General features: G+C 39.0%; 1 protein-coding gene across 5 annotated transcripts in view; it reads left to right on the top strand.

Moving 5' to 3' along the window:
• The window catches only part of SCP2 (sterol carrier protein 2), a 163789-nt gene that overhangs the window by 2104 nt on the left and 142457 nt on the right, over positions 1–19228 (top strand). For all 5 annotated transcript variants that reach the window (XM_073789698.1, XM_033866520.2, XM_073789693.1 and 2 more), the window contains 4 exons: positions 9916–9973; positions 12447–12518; positions 15242–15373; positions 16888–16952. In XM_073789698.1, the coding sequence (XP_073645799.1) occupies positions 9916–9973; positions 12447–12518; positions 15242–15373; positions 16888–16952 (327 nt within the window). The remainder of the gene's footprint in view (positions 1–9915; positions 9974–12446; positions 12519–15241; positions 15374–16887; positions 16953–19228) is intronic.

The following is a 19228-nucleotide window of genomic DNA, read 5'->3' as shown; positions in this document are numbered from 1 at the left end:
GCTGAATTCCTAGACAACTTGAAGTTCTCTTAGTGAGGTTTTATTATCAGTGTAGGAAATTAATTCCTATGGTAAATTAGAATTCGCATGATGCATGTCAAGAGGTTTTAACACAACTAAATCACAACTACTACCTGGCTGACAGCAGGCCGAGTCCCTTTGCTTATGCTGCCTACCTCCTGATATGCCCTCTTTTCATCAATTTAAATTCTGGCTGTCTTCAAGAACTGGTCTGTCTTAGTCGGTTAGGGCTGTATAACTGCAATACCTTAGACTGGGTGGCTTAAGCAAGAAATATTTATTTCTCACAGTTCTGGAGGCTGGGAAGTTCAAGATCAAGGCACAGGCTGATTTGGTGCATGGTGAGGTCCTGCTCTCTGGTTCATAGACAGCTGTCTATGGCAGAAGGGGCAAGGGAACTCTCTGGGCTCTTTTTTATAAGAGCACTAATCCCATTCCTGAGGGCTCCATCTGCATGGCTTCCCAAAGGCCCCACGTCCAAAAATGAAGAATTAGATTTGTGAGTTAGATATCAATATATGAATTTTGCGAGGACACAGACATTCAGTCTATAGCAAGAGTCCAAGTCCTGTATTTTCTTAAAACTTCCCCAGACTGCTCTAAGTTACGTTGGCCACTTTTTTTTTTAGAAATTCTGGTGCCGTTATAGTCAGGACCATATAATTAAGGATTTGATTTTTCTATACTTTTATATATAATTCCACAGCCCACAGAAAGAAATATATCTTACATCACAACTCCGTACACACATGCACTCACAAAACTGAAACAAGCTTGCTAAAGCAACACTTACTATGTGTGATGAACTCTTGATATTTCCTATTTTGTTTCATTTTTTAAAATGCTGATCACAACCCACAACCCTTACAATTAATTTTGTCACACTCTACAAACCTACGGTTTAAAAAAAAATTACAAAATAAATAAATAAATAAAATATTACATTATCGTGTTTAATCCTCACCACATAAGGGATTATTATTATCCACATTTTATTGTCCATCTTTGTGGCTTAGAGGGGCTAAGTAATTTATCTATCTTGATACTGCTCCCAACTTTTGAAACTGCATTACTTAAAATCTCATGTTTCTTCCATGCTATCTCTAACGCATGTTAATGTTATAGGGTAGTTAATTCATCATTTAAGCATATATTCAATAAACATAGTATGTGCTATATGCTAGGAGTACAAAGATGAAAAAAGCAAGGTTCCTGTTCTTAAGGAATGTATAATATGGAGGAGGAAAGGATAAACAGGTAATTTAAATATGATGTATTAGGACATTTGGATAAGCATGGCAGGTTGAAAATATGAATTTATCTCTATTGGTGCTTTCCAAATACCATGAAAATGACAGTAAGGGTGAAGTGACTAGGAGAGGAAACAATAGCAGAAAGATGTCAGAAAAACATTGGATGATTAAAAGCTGATGGAAAAGTGGTCATTGACTCAGAACAGAGAAACCCACAACCCAAGTTCCTGGAGAGGAGTTATACTGGCTGGGTCTTCCTGCAGAACTCCAGAAGGCTCAGAACCAGCATGTACTAGATGCCAAGTAAGGTGGGGATGAGAGGAGGGAAGGAAAACACTTCTATGGAATAATTGGATTCCAAGATCCTTTTTACCACTAGGTGACTATCCCTTCCTTGTCAGGGTATTGGAGGCTTGTTTTCTGGAGAAACTGAACAAATGAGTCTCTAGAATCATCTGACCATTAGGCTTAGTGGAAGGCGGGAGTGAGGCCCAAGTTGAAAAAAAGGGAATCAAGTGAAATTCTGTATACTAAATGATGGTACTTCCCAGCCCTGTTCCCAGAACACTGGCAATCAGACACATACCAGCTTCCTGGCAGAGGTGTGGAAAATTATGTGAAATGGCTCCAGAGAAAAGCCAGATTACCACTCCACTCAAAGTGCAGGATTTTCTTGCTTCCTTGGAGAGATATTGCTTCCATTCCAAAGCATACCAGACCACCACGGTGTTTCTGAGAACCCTCCTGCATTCTTCCGTGCACAAAATGTGGGGTTTTGTTATTCCTTTTTTCCGTGCCTGCGACTGGTCTGGCACCCGGACTTTGATTCACGATGCGTGGTGGCGAATCCTGACTTTACAGCGTTTCTCCTCTTTGCGTCACCCAGCCTTCCGCTGCCATCACAGACACCGCACCAGTGTCTCCTGGAGACCTGGGTCTCCAGATCTCACTGCATGTGCTGGAGTGCTGGCGTTAACCTGTTGGCGCCTCAATCTCGGCTATTTGGGGTTTTCGCACTGTGGGACCCCTGCCCCATCTTGGCCTGGCTCCAGCCCAGCCCAGCCTCTTGGGGGTGTCCGCCCTCCTCCACAAGCAGAGCTCTGGCGTCAGCCTAAGGCAAGGAGAGCAGACGCCTGGTTGCTTTTGATGTCATTTTTACTCTCGGACCTCTGTTCTTCTGAGGATCACGTCAATGCCCCGGGTGTCACGCACCCCAGCAGGCCTCTCGGCACAGACACCGACCCACTCCACGCAGGGATCCGTCTCACCAGGAAAACCCCACTTGCCTGTGATATTTGGGACCTTCAGGATGACTGGATTGCGGGCTCTTCCTAAGCAATATTATGGAGAAAAACCATATTTATTGTCATGTAGGATTTGGTTCTGTGGGTCTTTTTTTTCTTTTTTTTGTAAGAGAACAAAAACTGGTTAAACGAGGTCTGCTGAAGTTGTGACTTGACCCACACTTGACCCTTCAGCAGGAAGGAGACAGACCACTTCACAGTCCTGCCTCCCCACAAGGGCGGGAGCCCATGCCTTCTTCCTCCCAGGCAGGAAGTGGAAGCCACCTTGGCTGGAACAGCCCGCCACACCAAGCAGACCCCAAGAGCTGTTCATTGTCCTTCTGGGCAGGTCTGTGCCCAGCACATCAGCTTCTCCATGCTACATGTCGCCCAGTTCTTCCGTTTGCTGCCCCACCAGAAACACTGAAGACGGAGGACTAGAGCTTCTCCTTCATGGGTCAGCTGCTCTCAAGAAGGACTGTGTTGGCTGGGCCATTAAGCTGCTTCCCTACTGCTGTCCATTAAACCTGTCACTGGAGGGGCTCCGGGACTGCCCCACCCTGCATCCTACCCGTGTGGACTGATGCTTTTGCAGAAAGGAGATGCCAGCCATCATCAGAGCACTCAACCACCAGCAACTCAGCTGAGACCCCAGCAGGGGTGTGGGACGGCCACTCCCACTCCACTGGCTGCTGTTCCTTCTTCCTCAGTCACTTGCTTGGGCTAAGGGGGACTGCAGGATGGAGTGTGAAGCCCAAGTCTGTTTCCCGACCTTATTTATTGAGGAGTGCCTCTTCCCCGTCCTCCCCAAGACGGCCCCCAAACCCAGTGTGCACCAAGTGGGGCTTGAAGGATGAAGCTGCTAGGCCCCAGGTAACTCTTCTGCAAAGTGACCTGTCCTGCCACCACAGCGTCTCCAGGATACTCCTGTTACAGGCACTGCAAGGGACCGACTTCCAAAGTGTACATCCTGGTTTACAATTAGCCTTGAGGGACACATCTTCCTGGGAATTTCTATACAGATGTTAGAATGGCTGATATGGTAACTTAAGTTTGCCTGTTTGTGTAGTGAGAATTAGTCATTCACCAAACCCGTCTGTACCTTCCCTTTAGTGCGTTGCTTCCTTTTTAATAATGTCAAGAGCTGCCACTGTGTGGTACTCAAGTGAAGCCAGTATTTAAGGCATTAAACTTCAGCCTGAACTCTGTCACCCCCTAGAATCAGCCCAGACAGCTGTATCCAGGGACATGGGGCCACTCCCTCAGTTCCTAGGAGGTGCCGTGGACTTAAACGTGTGCTAAGTGGCTATCTGACCTCACTGTCTAGTCCTGTGTCATGAATCTCTTTGCAAAAAGTAATGTATTTGTGCTTTAAGTAAAATTTGGTTTTGCAAAAAAAAAAAAAGTGCAAGATTTTAATGGACTTGAATATAACAAGAATATGAAAAGTTCATTGATATTGTTTTAAATTCAACATTGCAACTAACCTGTAAGAAACTCCCACTTGTCAAGTTTTAGTGTAGTATAAAAGAATATCCACAATTATCTAAAAAGGCTATTAAAATGCTCCTCCCTTTTCCAATCACATATCTGTGTGAGGTCAGATTTACTTCATAGACGTCAGCCAAAACAGCATAACACCAAATGCTGAATGAAGAATCAGCTGTGAGAATTCAGCTGCCTCCTGTTAAACCAGACAATAAAGAGAATTGCAGGGGACTTCCTTGATGGTGCAGTGGTTAAGAATCCGCCTGCCAATGCAGGGGACATGGGTTCAATTCTAGGTCCGGGAAGATCCCATATGCCATGGAGCAGTTAAGCCTGTGAGCCACAACTACTGAGCCTGCGCTCTAGAGTCCGTGAGCTGCAACTACTGAAGACCGCGTGCTCTAGGGCCTGCGTGCCACAACTCCTGAGCCCGCGTGCTGCAGCTACTGAAGACCGTGCACCTAGAGCCTGTGCTCCACAACAAGAGAAACCACCGTGATGAGAAGCCCGCGACCGCAACGAAGAGTAGCCCCCGCTCACTTGCTGCAACTAGAGAAAGCCTGTGTGCAGCAACAAAGACCCAATACAGCCAAAAAAAAAAAAGAATTGCAGAAATGCAAAACGATGCCACTCATCACTTTTTTGAGGGGGAGATATAGTTATTTTTCATAAAAATTATTTATGTTAACATGTAATGGTTTTTTTTTGAGTGAATTGAAAGTTATTTTTAAATGTCCTATTTTAAGTGCCAAGAGGGTAAATACTGGTAAATATAATCCTCATAATCAAAAGCCCTTTGGTATCTTCAGTGATCTTTAAGAGTTTAAAGTGGTCTTGAGACTGAGAAGTTTTGAGAATTGCTGGATCTAGTCATTGAGCACCAACAACTGTTAGAAACACAAAGAGCAAAAAATAATCAGATGTTATATGCTTCCTTATGAAAGAATACACCACTACCTATAGTTTTGTCAGGGAGATAGAATGTGAGTCTGCAAGCTTCTGGATCCAGCTGCCAATGTGTGGGAAATGAAGAGAACAGAGGAACATGTTGAACTGCATGAGTATGCAATCTACAAAATCCAGACTGTGGGAAGCTACAGGCCAAGTGCTCTGGGTTCTTTAACAGATGTATTGAGAGGAAAAGAAAGTAGTGGAGGGGAACCTGTAGATTAAAAGAGAATTTGAAAGGCCTATAAACACTTTAAAAAAGGGCTGAACAATAGTGTCTACAGATAGACACTTGGGTGATAAAACTATGAAATACTAAAAGGAAGTGATTATTGTAAGAATCAGGATAATAATTACTTTGGGGGTGGAGCGGGGTTGAGATTGGAACAGAGTGCTTAGAGGAGTTTGTGGAGGGGCAGGCAGGGTTCAATTTTTTAGTCTGGGTGGTTGGTGTCAAAGATAAAGGTAGACACTAGGTAAAGTGTTAGGACAGATTTTAATTAGTAATATGCTATTGCAAAAGGGAATAAGTCCAGTGTGAACTGAACTAACTTTATACAGATGTGACTGGGTATTTTAAAGGGATAATAAGGGAATAGGGAGGGTGGTGAGTAGGGACACAATACAGTAGTCCCTTGGTATCCCTGGGGGATTGGTTCCAGGATCTCTCTTGGATACCAGGATCCATGGACGCTCAGTCCCCTTAGTTGGCCCTCTGTATCTGTGAATGCAGAACCCACGGATGCAGAGGGCCAGCTGTAGGGTCAGGGAAGTGAAAACTTACATAAAGTGGGGAGAGGGGAGGCTAGTTCACACGAAACCCATCTGGATTTGCTAACTGGTGCTTACCCAAGCTTAGGCTCCTACCCTCCCACAGAGACTGGGAGACCAGCCCTGTGTTCAGGTGTTGGCTGGAAGAAGCAGTAAATTCTTTTGACAGCCTTGAGTTTTCTCAGGCAGGTGCCTTAAGTGGGGCTAGGGTCCTCCTAGGGACCTGGCCTTGAGCAAGTTAGAACTCATAAAAACTACGTTAGTGTTTAAGTTTTTAGGCCAAGATTGAGACCTAGTAGAGAAGAGGACTCAGAGGAGCTTGGCGAGAATTTGGTAAAGGAGAGAATCTTTGTCAATGGTTACAAGAGTGTTTGCCTTAAAATAATTCATTAGGAGATGTGTGTGTGTGTGTGTGTGTGTGTGTGTGTGTGTGTGTGTGTGGTTTTCTGTATCTCTGTTATTTACAATAAAAAGGTTAAAACTTTAAAAATGAGGCAGTTAACTCCAGGAAAAACAAAGCAAAACAAAATTGTACAATAAAGCACATGTAATCATAGTATACAACCTAGCCCAATACTAAGAAACATTAACTTTATAAGGTAAGCACTACATACTGATTTAATAAAAAAAATTGTGATTCAACTGTATAAGGAGGATGGGGGAACTGTAAATGTATATGTGAAGTGGCCTGAGAGACCTAATTCTCATTGGCCCTTATTAGAGACTATGATATAATTTCTTACATTGATAAAGAAATAATAGTATAAGAATATTTAGAAACATGGCATTTTATAAAAGAAGAAATATCTAAAAGAATTGAAAATGGATGTTTTGGGAGCAAGTACGACTAGTGGGTGGAGAGTAGTGGAACAAGATTGCTGTTTTTATTATAGGCCTTGAGGTAGGTTTTTATTTTTATTTTATATTAAAAAAATAAAAACTAAAAAGCAAATGTAAACAGAACATTACCAGCACCTCAGAAATTACTCTGTGCCTTCTTCCAGTCACTGACTCCTTGCCTGCAAAGGGTTACCATTATCCTGACTTCTGACCTTTAATATCATAGGTTAGTTTTGGCTTTTTCATTCAACATTATGTCTCTGGGATTCATCCTTAATTTTATGTGTAGTTATAGATTGTTCATTCTCATTGAGGTAACATAGTCCATTGTGTGAACATTCCATAATATATTCAATTTATTGTTAATGGACATTTGGTAGTTTCCACGTAAACATGCTTCTCATTTTGAAGGAGTAATGTTGTATGTGTTTATTTGCTTGACTAATCTTTTAAAAACTGCCTTGATTTCAGTAAGAAATGAGAAAGTGCAGTCATTTCACTACCTGGATGATAATGTGGTTATTAATAGGTATTACTTGGTGGAGCCTAGTAGCACAGTCCTCTCTCCTTACAGTAAGTGCTCTCTATACTACATGCTCTGATTGTAATTAGTGAACTGAAGAGTAACTACAGGTGAAATAGGTAATTTGGGGCTGCTGAATTAGGGAATTATGAAGGATTCCCTAATTCAGAAGTTATGAAGAATTGGGGTGGGTAAGAGATAGGAACAAATGTTAAACGTTTTGTTTTGGTTCAGTTCAACAGATGTATTTTGGCACTGTGTAATAAAGTGTGGCATTTAAGTCTAGTATCTATACAGTGTTTCAAACTGGGTTTTGTGATCCATTGCAAGGGTAGTGATGTCTGTTTAGAAGGTTGCCTCTAGCATTAAAAAAATTGAAATAGAATCAAAAATACTGTATCAATATAACAAGAATAAGTATTTCATGAAAATTTTGCTTCACTATGTGTCTACTGGGTCATGTATGTTATCGTGGTTTGCAGTTAAAAATTTTTGAAAGCCATTTCTCGTTAGCACAACCTCTGACTAGCAGACCACTCCATCTTATCTAATTGATCACTGTATTTGGTAGATTTTACTTCACTTATGTTTCTCAAGTCTCTTTGCTTCTTTCCATTCTTTCTGCTGCTATCTTAGTTAACTCTCACTTGGGCTATTTCAGAATTATGCCATTTGGTCTCACTGCCTCCAGCCTTGCTCCGTTCATTCATTTCTCAACATTGCATTTAGAATGATCTAACGTGCACGTCTTCTCGGCCCAGACTCTCTGTCTCTCTCTTTTTAAAGTAGGGCTTTATTTTTCAAAGCAGTTTTAGGTTCACAGCAAAATTGAGCAGAAAGTACAGAGGGTTCCTACATACTCACTGCCCCCGACCCTGCCGGAAAGCCTTGCCCACTATCAATGATCAGCATTAGAGTGGCGCATATGTTATAGTCAGTGAACCTGCATTGACACATCATTATCACTCAAAGTCCATAGTTTACATTAGGGTTCACTCTTGGTGTTGTATATTCTATGGGTTTAGACACATATGTGGTGACACGTTATACATTACATCATCATACAGAATAGATTCACTGCCCTGAAATCCTCTTGCTCTGCCTCTTCATCCCTCCCTTCCCTCAGTCCCTGACAACAACTAATTTTTTTTTACTGTCTCCATAGTTTTGCCTTTTCCAGAATGTCATGTAGTTGGAATCATACAATATGTAGCCATTTCAGATTGGCTTCTTCACTTAGTAATATACATTTAAAATTCCTCCATGTCTTTCTGTGGTTTGGTAGCTCATATCTTTTTAGTGCTGAATAATATTCCATTGTCTGGTTTTACTACAGTTTATTTAACCTTTCACCTGCTAAAGACATCTTGGTTGCTTCCAAATTTGGCAATTATAAATAAAGCTACTATAGGGCTTCCCTGGCGGCGCAGTGGTTAAGAATCCGCCTGCCAATGCAGGGGACACGGGTTCGAGCCCTGGTCTGGGAAGATTCCACATGCCGTGGAGTAACTAAGCCCATGCGCCTCAACTACTGAGCCTGTGCTCTAGAGCCTGCAAGGCACAACTACTGAGCCCGCATGCCACAACTACTGAAGCCTGCGCGCCTAGAGGCTGTGCTGCACAACAAGGGCAAGCCACCGCAATGAGAAGCCCATGCACGGCAAGGAAGAGTAGCCCCTGCTTGCCACAACTAGAGAAAGCCCACGTGCAGCAATGAAGACCCAGTGCAACCAAAAATAAATAAATAAATAAATTTAAACAATAATAAATAAAGCTACTGTAAATATCCATGTGCAGGTTTTTGTGTCAACATAAGTTTTAAACTCATTTGGTAAATACCAAGGAGCACAACTGCTGGATCATATGTTAAGAGGATGTTTAGTTTTGTATGAAACTGCCGAACTGTCTTCCACAGTGGCTGTACCATTTTGTATTCCACCAGCAGTGAATGAGAGTTCCTGCTGCTCCACATCCTGTCAGTGTTTGGTGGTGTGGTGTATCTCATTGTTTATTTCAGTCTTTTTTTTTTTTTTTTTAAATCCACTGTCTTCAGGATAAAGCCCAGGTGTCATAGGAGGGCATATAAGGTCACTTGTGAATAGGCTCTAGAACCAGGTTGAAGTTTCAGCTCCACTAATTATTAGCTGTGTATCCTTGGGCAAGTGACTTAATCTCTGCCCTTGTTTTCTTATCTTAAAATGGTGATAAGAGTAGTACCTACCTCTGAGGGCTGTTGTGAGGATTAAACAAGTTAATACATGTGAAGTTCTTAGTACAGTGAGTAACAACAGTAAGTGCCCAATAAATTTTAGTAATTATCATCGTTTGGTCCTCAGTCATTTTTCTGTCCTTATCACTTGCCATTTCAAATCATGTTTCAGCCTCTGCAATATAAAATTGTTTGCATGTAAAACTGTTATATTCTGTCATTTCCAGGCCTTTGCTCTAGAATTTCCTTTTCTTTCACTTGGCTAATTCCTACTCATCCTTAAAGACTTAATTTAAACATCAGTTCCTCTGGGAAGCCTTTCTAGTCCTCCAAAGCTGGGTAATTGTCTCTCCCAAATCATTCTGTACTTATGACACTGTGGTGTAATTGCCTGTTTTCCATTAGATGCTAAGCTCCCAGAGGGTACGAACTGTATATTATTTATTATCAGAGTCCAGAAACATGATAGGTGCTCAGTATGTTTTTGTTTAAATGAATAGATGAATGAATTTCTGCAGTTCTCTGTTGTGAAAAAATCTAACTATATTTGTTTCTATTTATTATCTCCTATATTTCTAGTTCACAAAGCCTGGAGTTGAGAATTCAAGAGACTACCCTGACTTGGCAAAGGAAGCAGGTAATATAGAACATTCAGATCCTTGAACATTGTAGTTTATTGTGTGGTCTGTCTTGATCGTGGAGCAGCCTTGCAACCTTAACAGGAAGCTGGGTCAAAGGAGATGTTTTAAGTTCAAGGCCAAGCAGTCTAAGCTTAGGTATCAGCTGTTTAAGGGAGTGCTGGGGAATACAGGCTTCCCACTCATGGAGACCTTGGGAGCTCGGTGGTCCCATGAAGTTGTTCAGGTACAGTCCTCCTCCTAGGAAGCCTTCCCCTTCCTCCTATTCTTGCCAGCTTGCTGCCAGCAACCCAAAAAGGGTTACTGTGGTTTTTAATTAGACACTGCTTGTCTCTACAGGTACCTAGTGCACTCAGTGTTCATAAATTAGGTTTCATTTCAACTCCATCATTCAACTCAGTATTTAGATATTACTATACAGGGAATCAGAAATCTCTGCCCCCAAAAGGAAAGTTCATGAAATTTGATTAACTGATGTTGATTTTCCGGGTAGACACTGTTCATTTAATGTTCTATTTTTTTATTTTTCTAAATTGGTTTTCTGTTTTTTTAAATTTTTAAATTTAATTTTATTTATTTTTTTATACAGCAGGTTCTTATTAGTCATCAATTTTATACACATCAGTGTTTACATGTCAATCCCAATCTCCCAATTCATCACATCCCCATCCTCACCCCCCGCCGCTTTCCTCCTTGGTGTCCACACGTTTGTTCTCCACATCTGTGTCTCAATTTCTGCTCTGCAAACCAGTTCATCTGTACCATTTTTCTAGGTTCCACATATATGCATTAATATAAAATATTTGTTTTTCTCTTTCTGACTTACTTCACTCTGTATGACAGTCTCTAGATCCATCCACGTGTCAACAAATGACCCAATTTTGTTCCTTTTTATGGCTGAGTAATATTCCATTGTATATATGTACCACATATTCTTTATCCATTTGTCTGTCGATGGGCATTTAGGTTGCTTCCATGACCTGGCTATTGTAGATAGTGCTGCAATGAACCCTGAGGTGCACGTGCCCTTTTGAATTGTGGTTTTCTCTGGGTATATGCCCAGTAGTGGGATTGCTGGGTCATGTGGTAATTCTATTTTTAGTTTTTTAAGAAACCTCCATACTATTCTCCATAGTGGCTGTATCAGTTTACATTCCCTTGGTGTATTCTATTTTAATTTTCTTTTTCTGCGGCTATCTGGGATCATATTCTATATGTAGTTTTGTATCCTGATTTTTAAAACTTATTATTATAAAGATTTCTCCACTTAAAACTGGAAAAAATTAATTTTTGCATATTTCATTATATATTTATGCCATAATTTTTGTTGGATATTTGCTTCACAACTTTTTGATATTTTAGAAGAATTATAGTAAATTTCTTGCTGAACACAAATATTTGTTCTCACCTCTAGTTATTGTTGAGGACAAAGCCTAGAAGTAGACTCACTGGAACAATGAACATAAACAGTTTTAAGACTCTTGTCAGATTATTTTTCAGACTGTTTACATTATTAGTTTCAGTAGCAGCATATGAAAATGCTCTTTTAAACATAATCTCATCAACATTATTATAAGTAAAACATTAATTTTTTTGCTCAGACATTAAGTGGGAAAAGATAACTAGTGTGACTAAACCAATCCCATAATCAATCATATATCTTCTTAAGTTAAAAAAAACTTCAAAGTAATACATTCATATGGTTGAAACACACACACACACACACACACAGATGGCTTATACTTCCCAGGCCCCTTCCCCAGCGGGCAACTTCTTTTAACGGTTTTGGCTTTAGTTCTTCTGGTGGTTATCTCCATATCTCTAAATATTTGTTCCACCACACTTATTCCAGTTTTTGACTTATCAGTTTTAGACATCTGTTTGCTTCTCACTATGGTAGATGAGGATTTAGGTTACATCTTATCTCTAAGTTCCACTCTCCTCTTCGTAGTTTATTTTCATAATTTTTATCAGTTCCTCCATTGGTCATTTCTGTACCTTTGGATAGCATCCTTAAAGCTTCATTTCTTGTTCCATAGACAGGGTCATCTCTTGATCCTGGCTTTGTAAGATGACGATATGAGTGCTCCCACACTCCTGCTCAACAATAACATTCTATCCTATTTTGTCCTCTAGATGTGCGATAGAGCCACAGAGATGAATAACACACCTCGACATTAAGGAGCGTTAAGACTATTGGGATTTAATATATTGATATTTATAGTTAGGTGTACAGTTAGAATAGGAAATGTTAAATATCAAAAGGGCGGTATGAAAAAGTGTTACACTAGCTTAGAGGAAGAAATGATAACTTTTGAAAGGTAAGATAACTTCTGAAAGTCTGAGATGATTTGATGAAGGATTTGTCATTTGAATTGAACATAGACTAACTAGAGGTAGATTTACTCTGGGAAAACTCTAAACTTATTTTTACTCAAAGTGCTACGTGATAATTTTTTTTTGTTTTTATAGGCCAGAAGGCTTTAGCGGATGCACAGATCCCTTATTCTGCAGTAGAACAGGCATGTATTGGCTATGTTTATGGTACGTAGTAAACTATGTATTCTAAAAATTACAGCAACTACATAAACAATGCAGAGGAATTTCTGAATTTTAACCCTCAAAACTCAGAGTTCAGGGTCTTATTCTCATCATTTCTAGATTTCCCTTATGTGTCAGCCTAGTTTAGTGTATATATATATATATATATATATATTTTTTGCCATTATTGTACTGCCAAAACAGTACACTTTTTATTAAATTAAAACACTTTTTATCTTTTTTTCTTTGTTGTCTTAAAATTTGTATTTATTGATTTTTTGTATCTAATAACATTAAGATTTTTTTCTAATTAGAAAAATGATATATACTATTGTAATTAAAAAAAGGAAACACAGAAAAGCGCAAGAAAAAGTAAGTCACCTGTAATCTCATTATCCAGAGATTATTACCATTACTTTTTTGGTGTAGGTCCTTCAGTGAGTATGAATATGTGTGAATACGTATGCGCACATAATTTTCTCTTCAATTTAGGTCCTAGTTACATACTTTTTGGTAACCTGCTTTTCTCATTTTATTGTATTCAATATTTCCCATGTGATTCAGTCTTCTTTCATTTCATCATTAATATTTTTCAAATTTCTTTTTTCTGGAATAGATTAAACATTTACACGGTACAAAAATAACAAAGGTAGGGCTTCCCTGGTGGTGCAGTGGTTGAGAGTCTGCCTGCCGATGCAGGGGACGTGGGTTCGTGCCCTGGTCCGGGAAGATCCCACATGCCGCGGAGCGGCTGGGCCCGTGAGCCATGGCCGCTGAGCCTGCGCGTCCGGAGCCTGTGCTCAGCAACGGGAGAGGCCACAACAGTGAGAGGCCTGCGTACTGCAAAAAAAAAAAAAATACAAAAGGTAGATGTTCATGTAGTGGAAAGTCTCACTCTTATTCCTGTCTCCCTGTCTCATGATTCCCTTTCCTTAGACAACCAATTTTACTAATTTCTTTTTTTTATTGAAGTATATTTGATTTATAATATTGTGTTAGTTTCAGGTGTACAGGAAAGTGATTCAGTTATATATATATTTTTTCAGATTATTTTCCATTATAGGTTATTATAAGACATTGAATATTGTTCCCTGTGTTATACAGTAAATCCATGTTGCTTATCTATTTTATGTATAGTAGTGCAATTTCACTAATTTCTAGTGTATCTTTTCATAGGTAATTTATCCATATAAAACTAAGTATGTGTGGGTGTATAAATACCCCCTCCCCCTTTCTTTTGTTACACACATGGTAGGATAATATACACATTATTTTGTATTTTGCTTTTTTTAAAAAATTATTTACTTATTTATTTGGATGCACTGGGTCTTAGTTGCCGTGTGCAGGATCTTAGTTGTGGCGTGCGGGATCTTTTAGTTGCAGCATGCAGGGTCTAGTTCCCTGACCAGGGATTGAACCCAGGCCCCCCTGCATTGGGAGCGTGGAGTCTTAACTGCTAGACCACCAGGGAAGTCCCTATATTTTGCTCTTTTTAACTTAGTAGTTCTTGGCGACTATTCAAATTGTTTCATAAGGAGCTTTCTTGGTCTCTTTTAATGATAGCATAGTGTTCCATTGAATAGATATTTCATGATTTATTTAATCTATCCCCTTTTAATGGACATTTAGAATGTCCCCAGTCTTTTTACAGCATTTTAAATTACCTCATGATATTCTAGTCTTGGGGATTTACTACAGTTTATTTAGCAGTAGGAATGATACCCTATTCTTGGACATTTTAAATTATTTCTAATTTCTAGTTATTATAAAAGGCTATAGTAAGCATTACTGTAGATGAATCTTTATTTATATCTGTGATTATTTCTTTGAGATTTCAAGATATCAAGAGAATTCTTGAAGGGAAATTTACTAGTTCAAAGAGATGCACAATGTGTTTACGAAAGGGAGGCCCTGAACCTTACTGTTTTCCCTGAAGACTTCTGGAGTGTCTGTATCTTCAGGTGTTTCCATCATACTGTTCCAGCATGTCTGCCTTGGTGGACATGTTCCTTGGGAAAGGGAGTCAAATGTGTTTTTACTTGGATTACATTCCTCTGGAATACCCTGGCATGCAGAATCTTTTAACTTTTTGAAGTTACAAAATTTTACGTGAAGAGAAAAATCATGGCCTTTTAATTAATTGGTTTAGTTTTTTATTTTTGCGGTACGCGGGCCTCTCACCGTTGCGACCTCTCCCGCTGCAGAGCACAGGCTCCGGACGGGCAGGCCCAGCGGCCATGGCTCACGGGCCCAGCCGCTCCGCGGCACGTGGGATCCTCCCTGACCAGGGCACGAACCCGTGTCCCCTGCATCGGCAGGCAGACTCTCAACCACTGCACCAGCAGGGAAGCCCAATTGGTTTAGTTTTAAAAGATTTATATCTGACAGTATACATGAAGTATTGCTGCCTGTCATGTAGCCCTAGCCAGATTGAATTGTTTGCTATTACTTGGTCATGTCTCTACTTTCCTACCTCTGTATTGTGTAAAGAAAGTGCATATATATTCTGTGTTTTGAGAATTTTTATATTTGCAGAGTAAATGATGCTTCATGCTAAAACTCTTTCTGAGTAAGATGTCAATAGTATATTTATTGTTCTGCCCATGTTGTATGTTAGACAAAGACAAAACACTGGAAAAACCATAATGTAGTATTATGTTGCTTTGCAGCTCCATAATTCTCCTGTTGCATATATAAATTTTTTTTTTTTTTTTTTTAATATATAGGTGACTCTACCTGTGGGCAGAGGGCTATCTATCACAGTTTGGGACTGACTGGAATTCCTATAATCAACGTCAACAATAACTGTTCTACTGGTTCAACGGCTTTGTTTATGGCCCGGCAACTGATTCAGGGTGGTGAGAAGTGCCTATTTGTCTAGTAAACTTAAATAGATGTGGAGTTATTGCCCCCCTTTTATTATTTCTCCATATGACCATCAGAGGGATTGCTTTATAATGTATTTCTTTTAAAAAAAATAACAATTAGGGCTTTCCTGGTGGCGCAGTGGTTGAGAGTCCTCCTGCTGATGCAGGGGACACGGGTTCGTGCTCCAGTCCGGGAAGATCCCACCTGCCGTGGAGTGGCTAGGCCTGTGAGCCACGGCCGCTGAGCCTGGTCTGGAGCCTGTGCTCCGCAACGGGAGAGGCCACAACAGTGAGAGACCCGCGTACCGCAAAAAACAAAAACAAAAACAAACAAAAAACAAACAAACAAAAAACAATTATATTGAGAGGTGCTTTATATAGCATAAAATTCACCCTTTTAAAGTTTACAATTCAGTGTTTTTTAGTATATTCACAGGTTTATGCAACTATCACCACTATCTAATCTTAGAACGTTTTTATCACCCCAAAAAGAAAGTGGTACCCATTAGCAGTCACTTCCCATTTCCCTCTCCCAACAGCCCCTGGGAACCACTAATCTACTTTCTGTCTCTATGGATTTACCTATTCTGAACATTATATAAATGGAATCATATGATATATGGCCTTTTGTGGCTTCTTTCACTTAGCATAATATTTTCACAGTTCATCCATGTTGTAGCATGTATCAGTACTTCATTCTTTTTTGTGGCCAACTAATAATTCATTGTATGGATATACCACATTTTGTTTATCAATTTACATGTTGATGGACATTGAGTTGTTTCTACTTTTTGGCTATTATGAATAATGTTGCTGTAAGCACTTGTGTACAATTTTTTTTGTGGTCATATATTTTCAGTTCTCTCGGATATATATCATAGTCTATATTTCCAAATATTTAGGCTCTTTTATTAGGCCCTCTGTTCTTTCTTCTGATTGATTGTTGATTATTGCTCTACTCTTTGGTGTTTTAATTGTTTGAGCTTTATAATGTCTCACTATTGGATAATACTAGTATCCCCTGTGCCCCCTATGTTGTTATTTTTTTTTCCTCTTTTTTAGGAAAAATTTTGGCAATTCTGCTTGTTTTGCTGTTTAGTTGAACTTTAACATCATTTTTAGGTGCCCCCTCCCTCCAAAAATAATTCTGTTGAGATTTTCATCAAGTTGCTTTAAAATTTTTTAAAATTTTACTTAATGTTTAAAAATTGAAAATTAGCTATTTATATTTGTTCTTCACTGGAACATATTTCCACATTAATCAAAAGTCTTATTAACACTGAGAATCAAAGAAAGAATTATATAATTTATTAATTTTTCCTCTTATTTAGAAGCATATAAGAATTTTCTCTGTAATTTTTCACTTATTAAAAATTTTATAGGATTATACCATGTTTTTACATTTTGTATAAACTGACGTGCTTAGTTAAATTGAAGTATTTAATGATATTTTGTTGGGTGTCTGGAAATATAAGTTTTTCAAACTAATTACATTTTCTTTCAAGGTCTGGCAGATTGTGTCTTGGCTCTTGGATTTGAGAAGATGGAAAAGGGATCCCTTGGATCAACAGTGAGTCTCATTTATTCTTATCTTGGAATTGTAACACTGTGAGAAAACTTTGCCCATCTGACTACCATAAATGGAGCCTGCAAAAGCTGAAAGGTGACATCGCATGTATATGCAATAGATCCTGCTATTTTAGACAATAAAGAATCATAGAGATAATTTTGTTCATCCCCTTTGTTTTGTGAAACTGATGTTCAGACAGGTTAGATGATTGAATCTGAGGGTAACATGTCTGTTTAATTTGAAAGTCATTCATTCATTCATTCAAAAATTATTTCCGTTCAACAAACTGAAGAGCGTTAATAAGGTTTGGGACTTCTGTTTTTGGTAATGGCAAGCCAGGTGTTTGAATCATTTCTCCTACTAATGACAACTAAAATATTTGAATGGAATAGAAGCAAGATATCCTAAAGACACTGAAGAGCTAACGAGAGAGGAATTGCTGGTGAATGCCGGAAAATTAAGATCAGCATTTGAAGCTGCTTTTGCCTTGAAGGCCTTCGCTGATCAGGAAGCTGTGAACTTCAATTTTGATGGCCCCCTAGATGAAGAGGAAAGTAGTCACAGCTCAGGTCCCCCCAAGATCAGAAGTTAAATACCAACTCTCCACATTAAACTGGTTAGGGGTAAACCTTTTCGGTAAGGGTGAACACAAAATTAAAACTACCCCGCCTCCCCTATGTCCTCTTTTCCCCACTTTCAGTAGATTACAGGGAGAGTTGCTTTGGCACTGAGCAGAGCAAGGGAGAGAAAAGAGAAGAAAAAAATAACCAGAAAACCTTTCACTGAGAACTAATAAACCACAGGGATTGCTGCCAAAATTCTCATTTAGCTGGGTGGTCAAAGAAACATCAGACCATGAAGTGAGTCTTAAGTTGGTTCCAGTTAACCATGACACTTAACAGAAGCAACTGCAAATTTTCTTTTGGAAGAAAGCATCTTCCTTCTAGAAGGCTTTGAGAACTCTTCAACTAACCTTTCAAGGACATGCAATTAAAGATAATCAAGCATTAAAGAAACAAGGCACCATAGTTGAGGACCAGGATAAAGAAGGAACAGTAAAAAGTGATCTCTGCAGACCTCAGAAACGAGATTTATTGGATCTAGTTTTAGGCATGCTTGCTATGTTTTAAAAAATAAAAGGCAAGCTTGGAAATACCTCAGGGGTATAAGAAACTGCAAAAAGGGACATTACAGGCATTGAAAAAAAAAAACCAAATAGGATTTATAGAAAAGAAAAATGAAATAATTAAAATTAAAAATTCAAAAGATAGGTTTGATAGCTGATTATACATGACTAAAAGAGAATTAGTGAAACTGGACTAGAAGTGATTATTTAGAATACACTATAGAGAGGGAAAAGATTGGAAATTGGCAGGAAGTTATGTTATATGGAGGATAGTGTGATAAGGTATAATAAATGTGTAATTGGAATTAATGAAGTGGTAAGAGAGAAAACACGGTGTAGGCATTTTGTTCCTCTTTTCAGAAAATCAGCTCTTAGTTTCATTGATCTTTTCTATAGTCTTTTTATCTCGATTTCATTTATTTCCTCTCTAATCTTTGTTATTTTCTTCCTTCTACTAATATTAGGCTTAGGTTATTCTTCTTCTTCTAGTTCCTTGAGGTGTAAAGTTAGTTTGTTTATTTGAGATCTTTCTTGTTCTTAACGTAGGCGTTTATTGTTATGACTTTCTGTCTTAGAACTGCTTTTGTGGTATCCCGTAAGTTTTGGTATGCTGTATTTCCATTTTCGTTTGTCTCAAGATATTTTATGATTTTTCTTTTGATTTCTTCTTTGACATATTGGTTGTTCAGTAGCATTGTTGTTTAATCTCCACTTACTTGAATTTTTTAGTTTTCTTCTTGTAATTGTTTTCTAATTTTAAACCACAGTGGTTGGAAAAGATACTTTCTATGATTTCAATCTTAAATTTATTGACTTGTTTGTGGCCTAGCACATGATCTGTCCTAGAGAATATTCCACGTGTACTTGAGAAGAATGTGTATTCTGTTGCTTTTGGATGGAACGTTCTGCAAGTGACTGTTAAGTCCATCTGGTCTGGTATCTTGTTTAAGGATGATGTTTCCTTATTGATTTTCTGTCTGAATGATCTATCTGTTGATGAAAGTGGAGTATTAAAATCCCCTACTATTATGGTATTGCCATCTATTTCTCTCTTTTTTTTTTGGCTGCGCTGTGCTGGGGCTTTCTCTCTATTTGCAGCGAGTGGGGGCTACTCTTCGTTGTGGTGCGTGGGCTTCTCATTGTGGTGGCC

Source organism: Tursiops truncatus, chromosome 1 (genome assembly GCF_011762595.2).
Source record: "Tursiops truncatus isolate mTurTru1 chromosome 1, mTurTru1.mat.Y, whole genome shotgun sequence".
NCBI classification, from domain to species: domain Eukaryota; kingdom Metazoa; phylum Chordata; class Mammalia; order Artiodactyla; family Delphinidae; genus Tursiops; species Tursiops truncatus.
The sequence above is the reverse complement of the archived record's forward strand: the minus strand, read 5'-3'. Positions and strand labels throughout refer to the sequence as shown.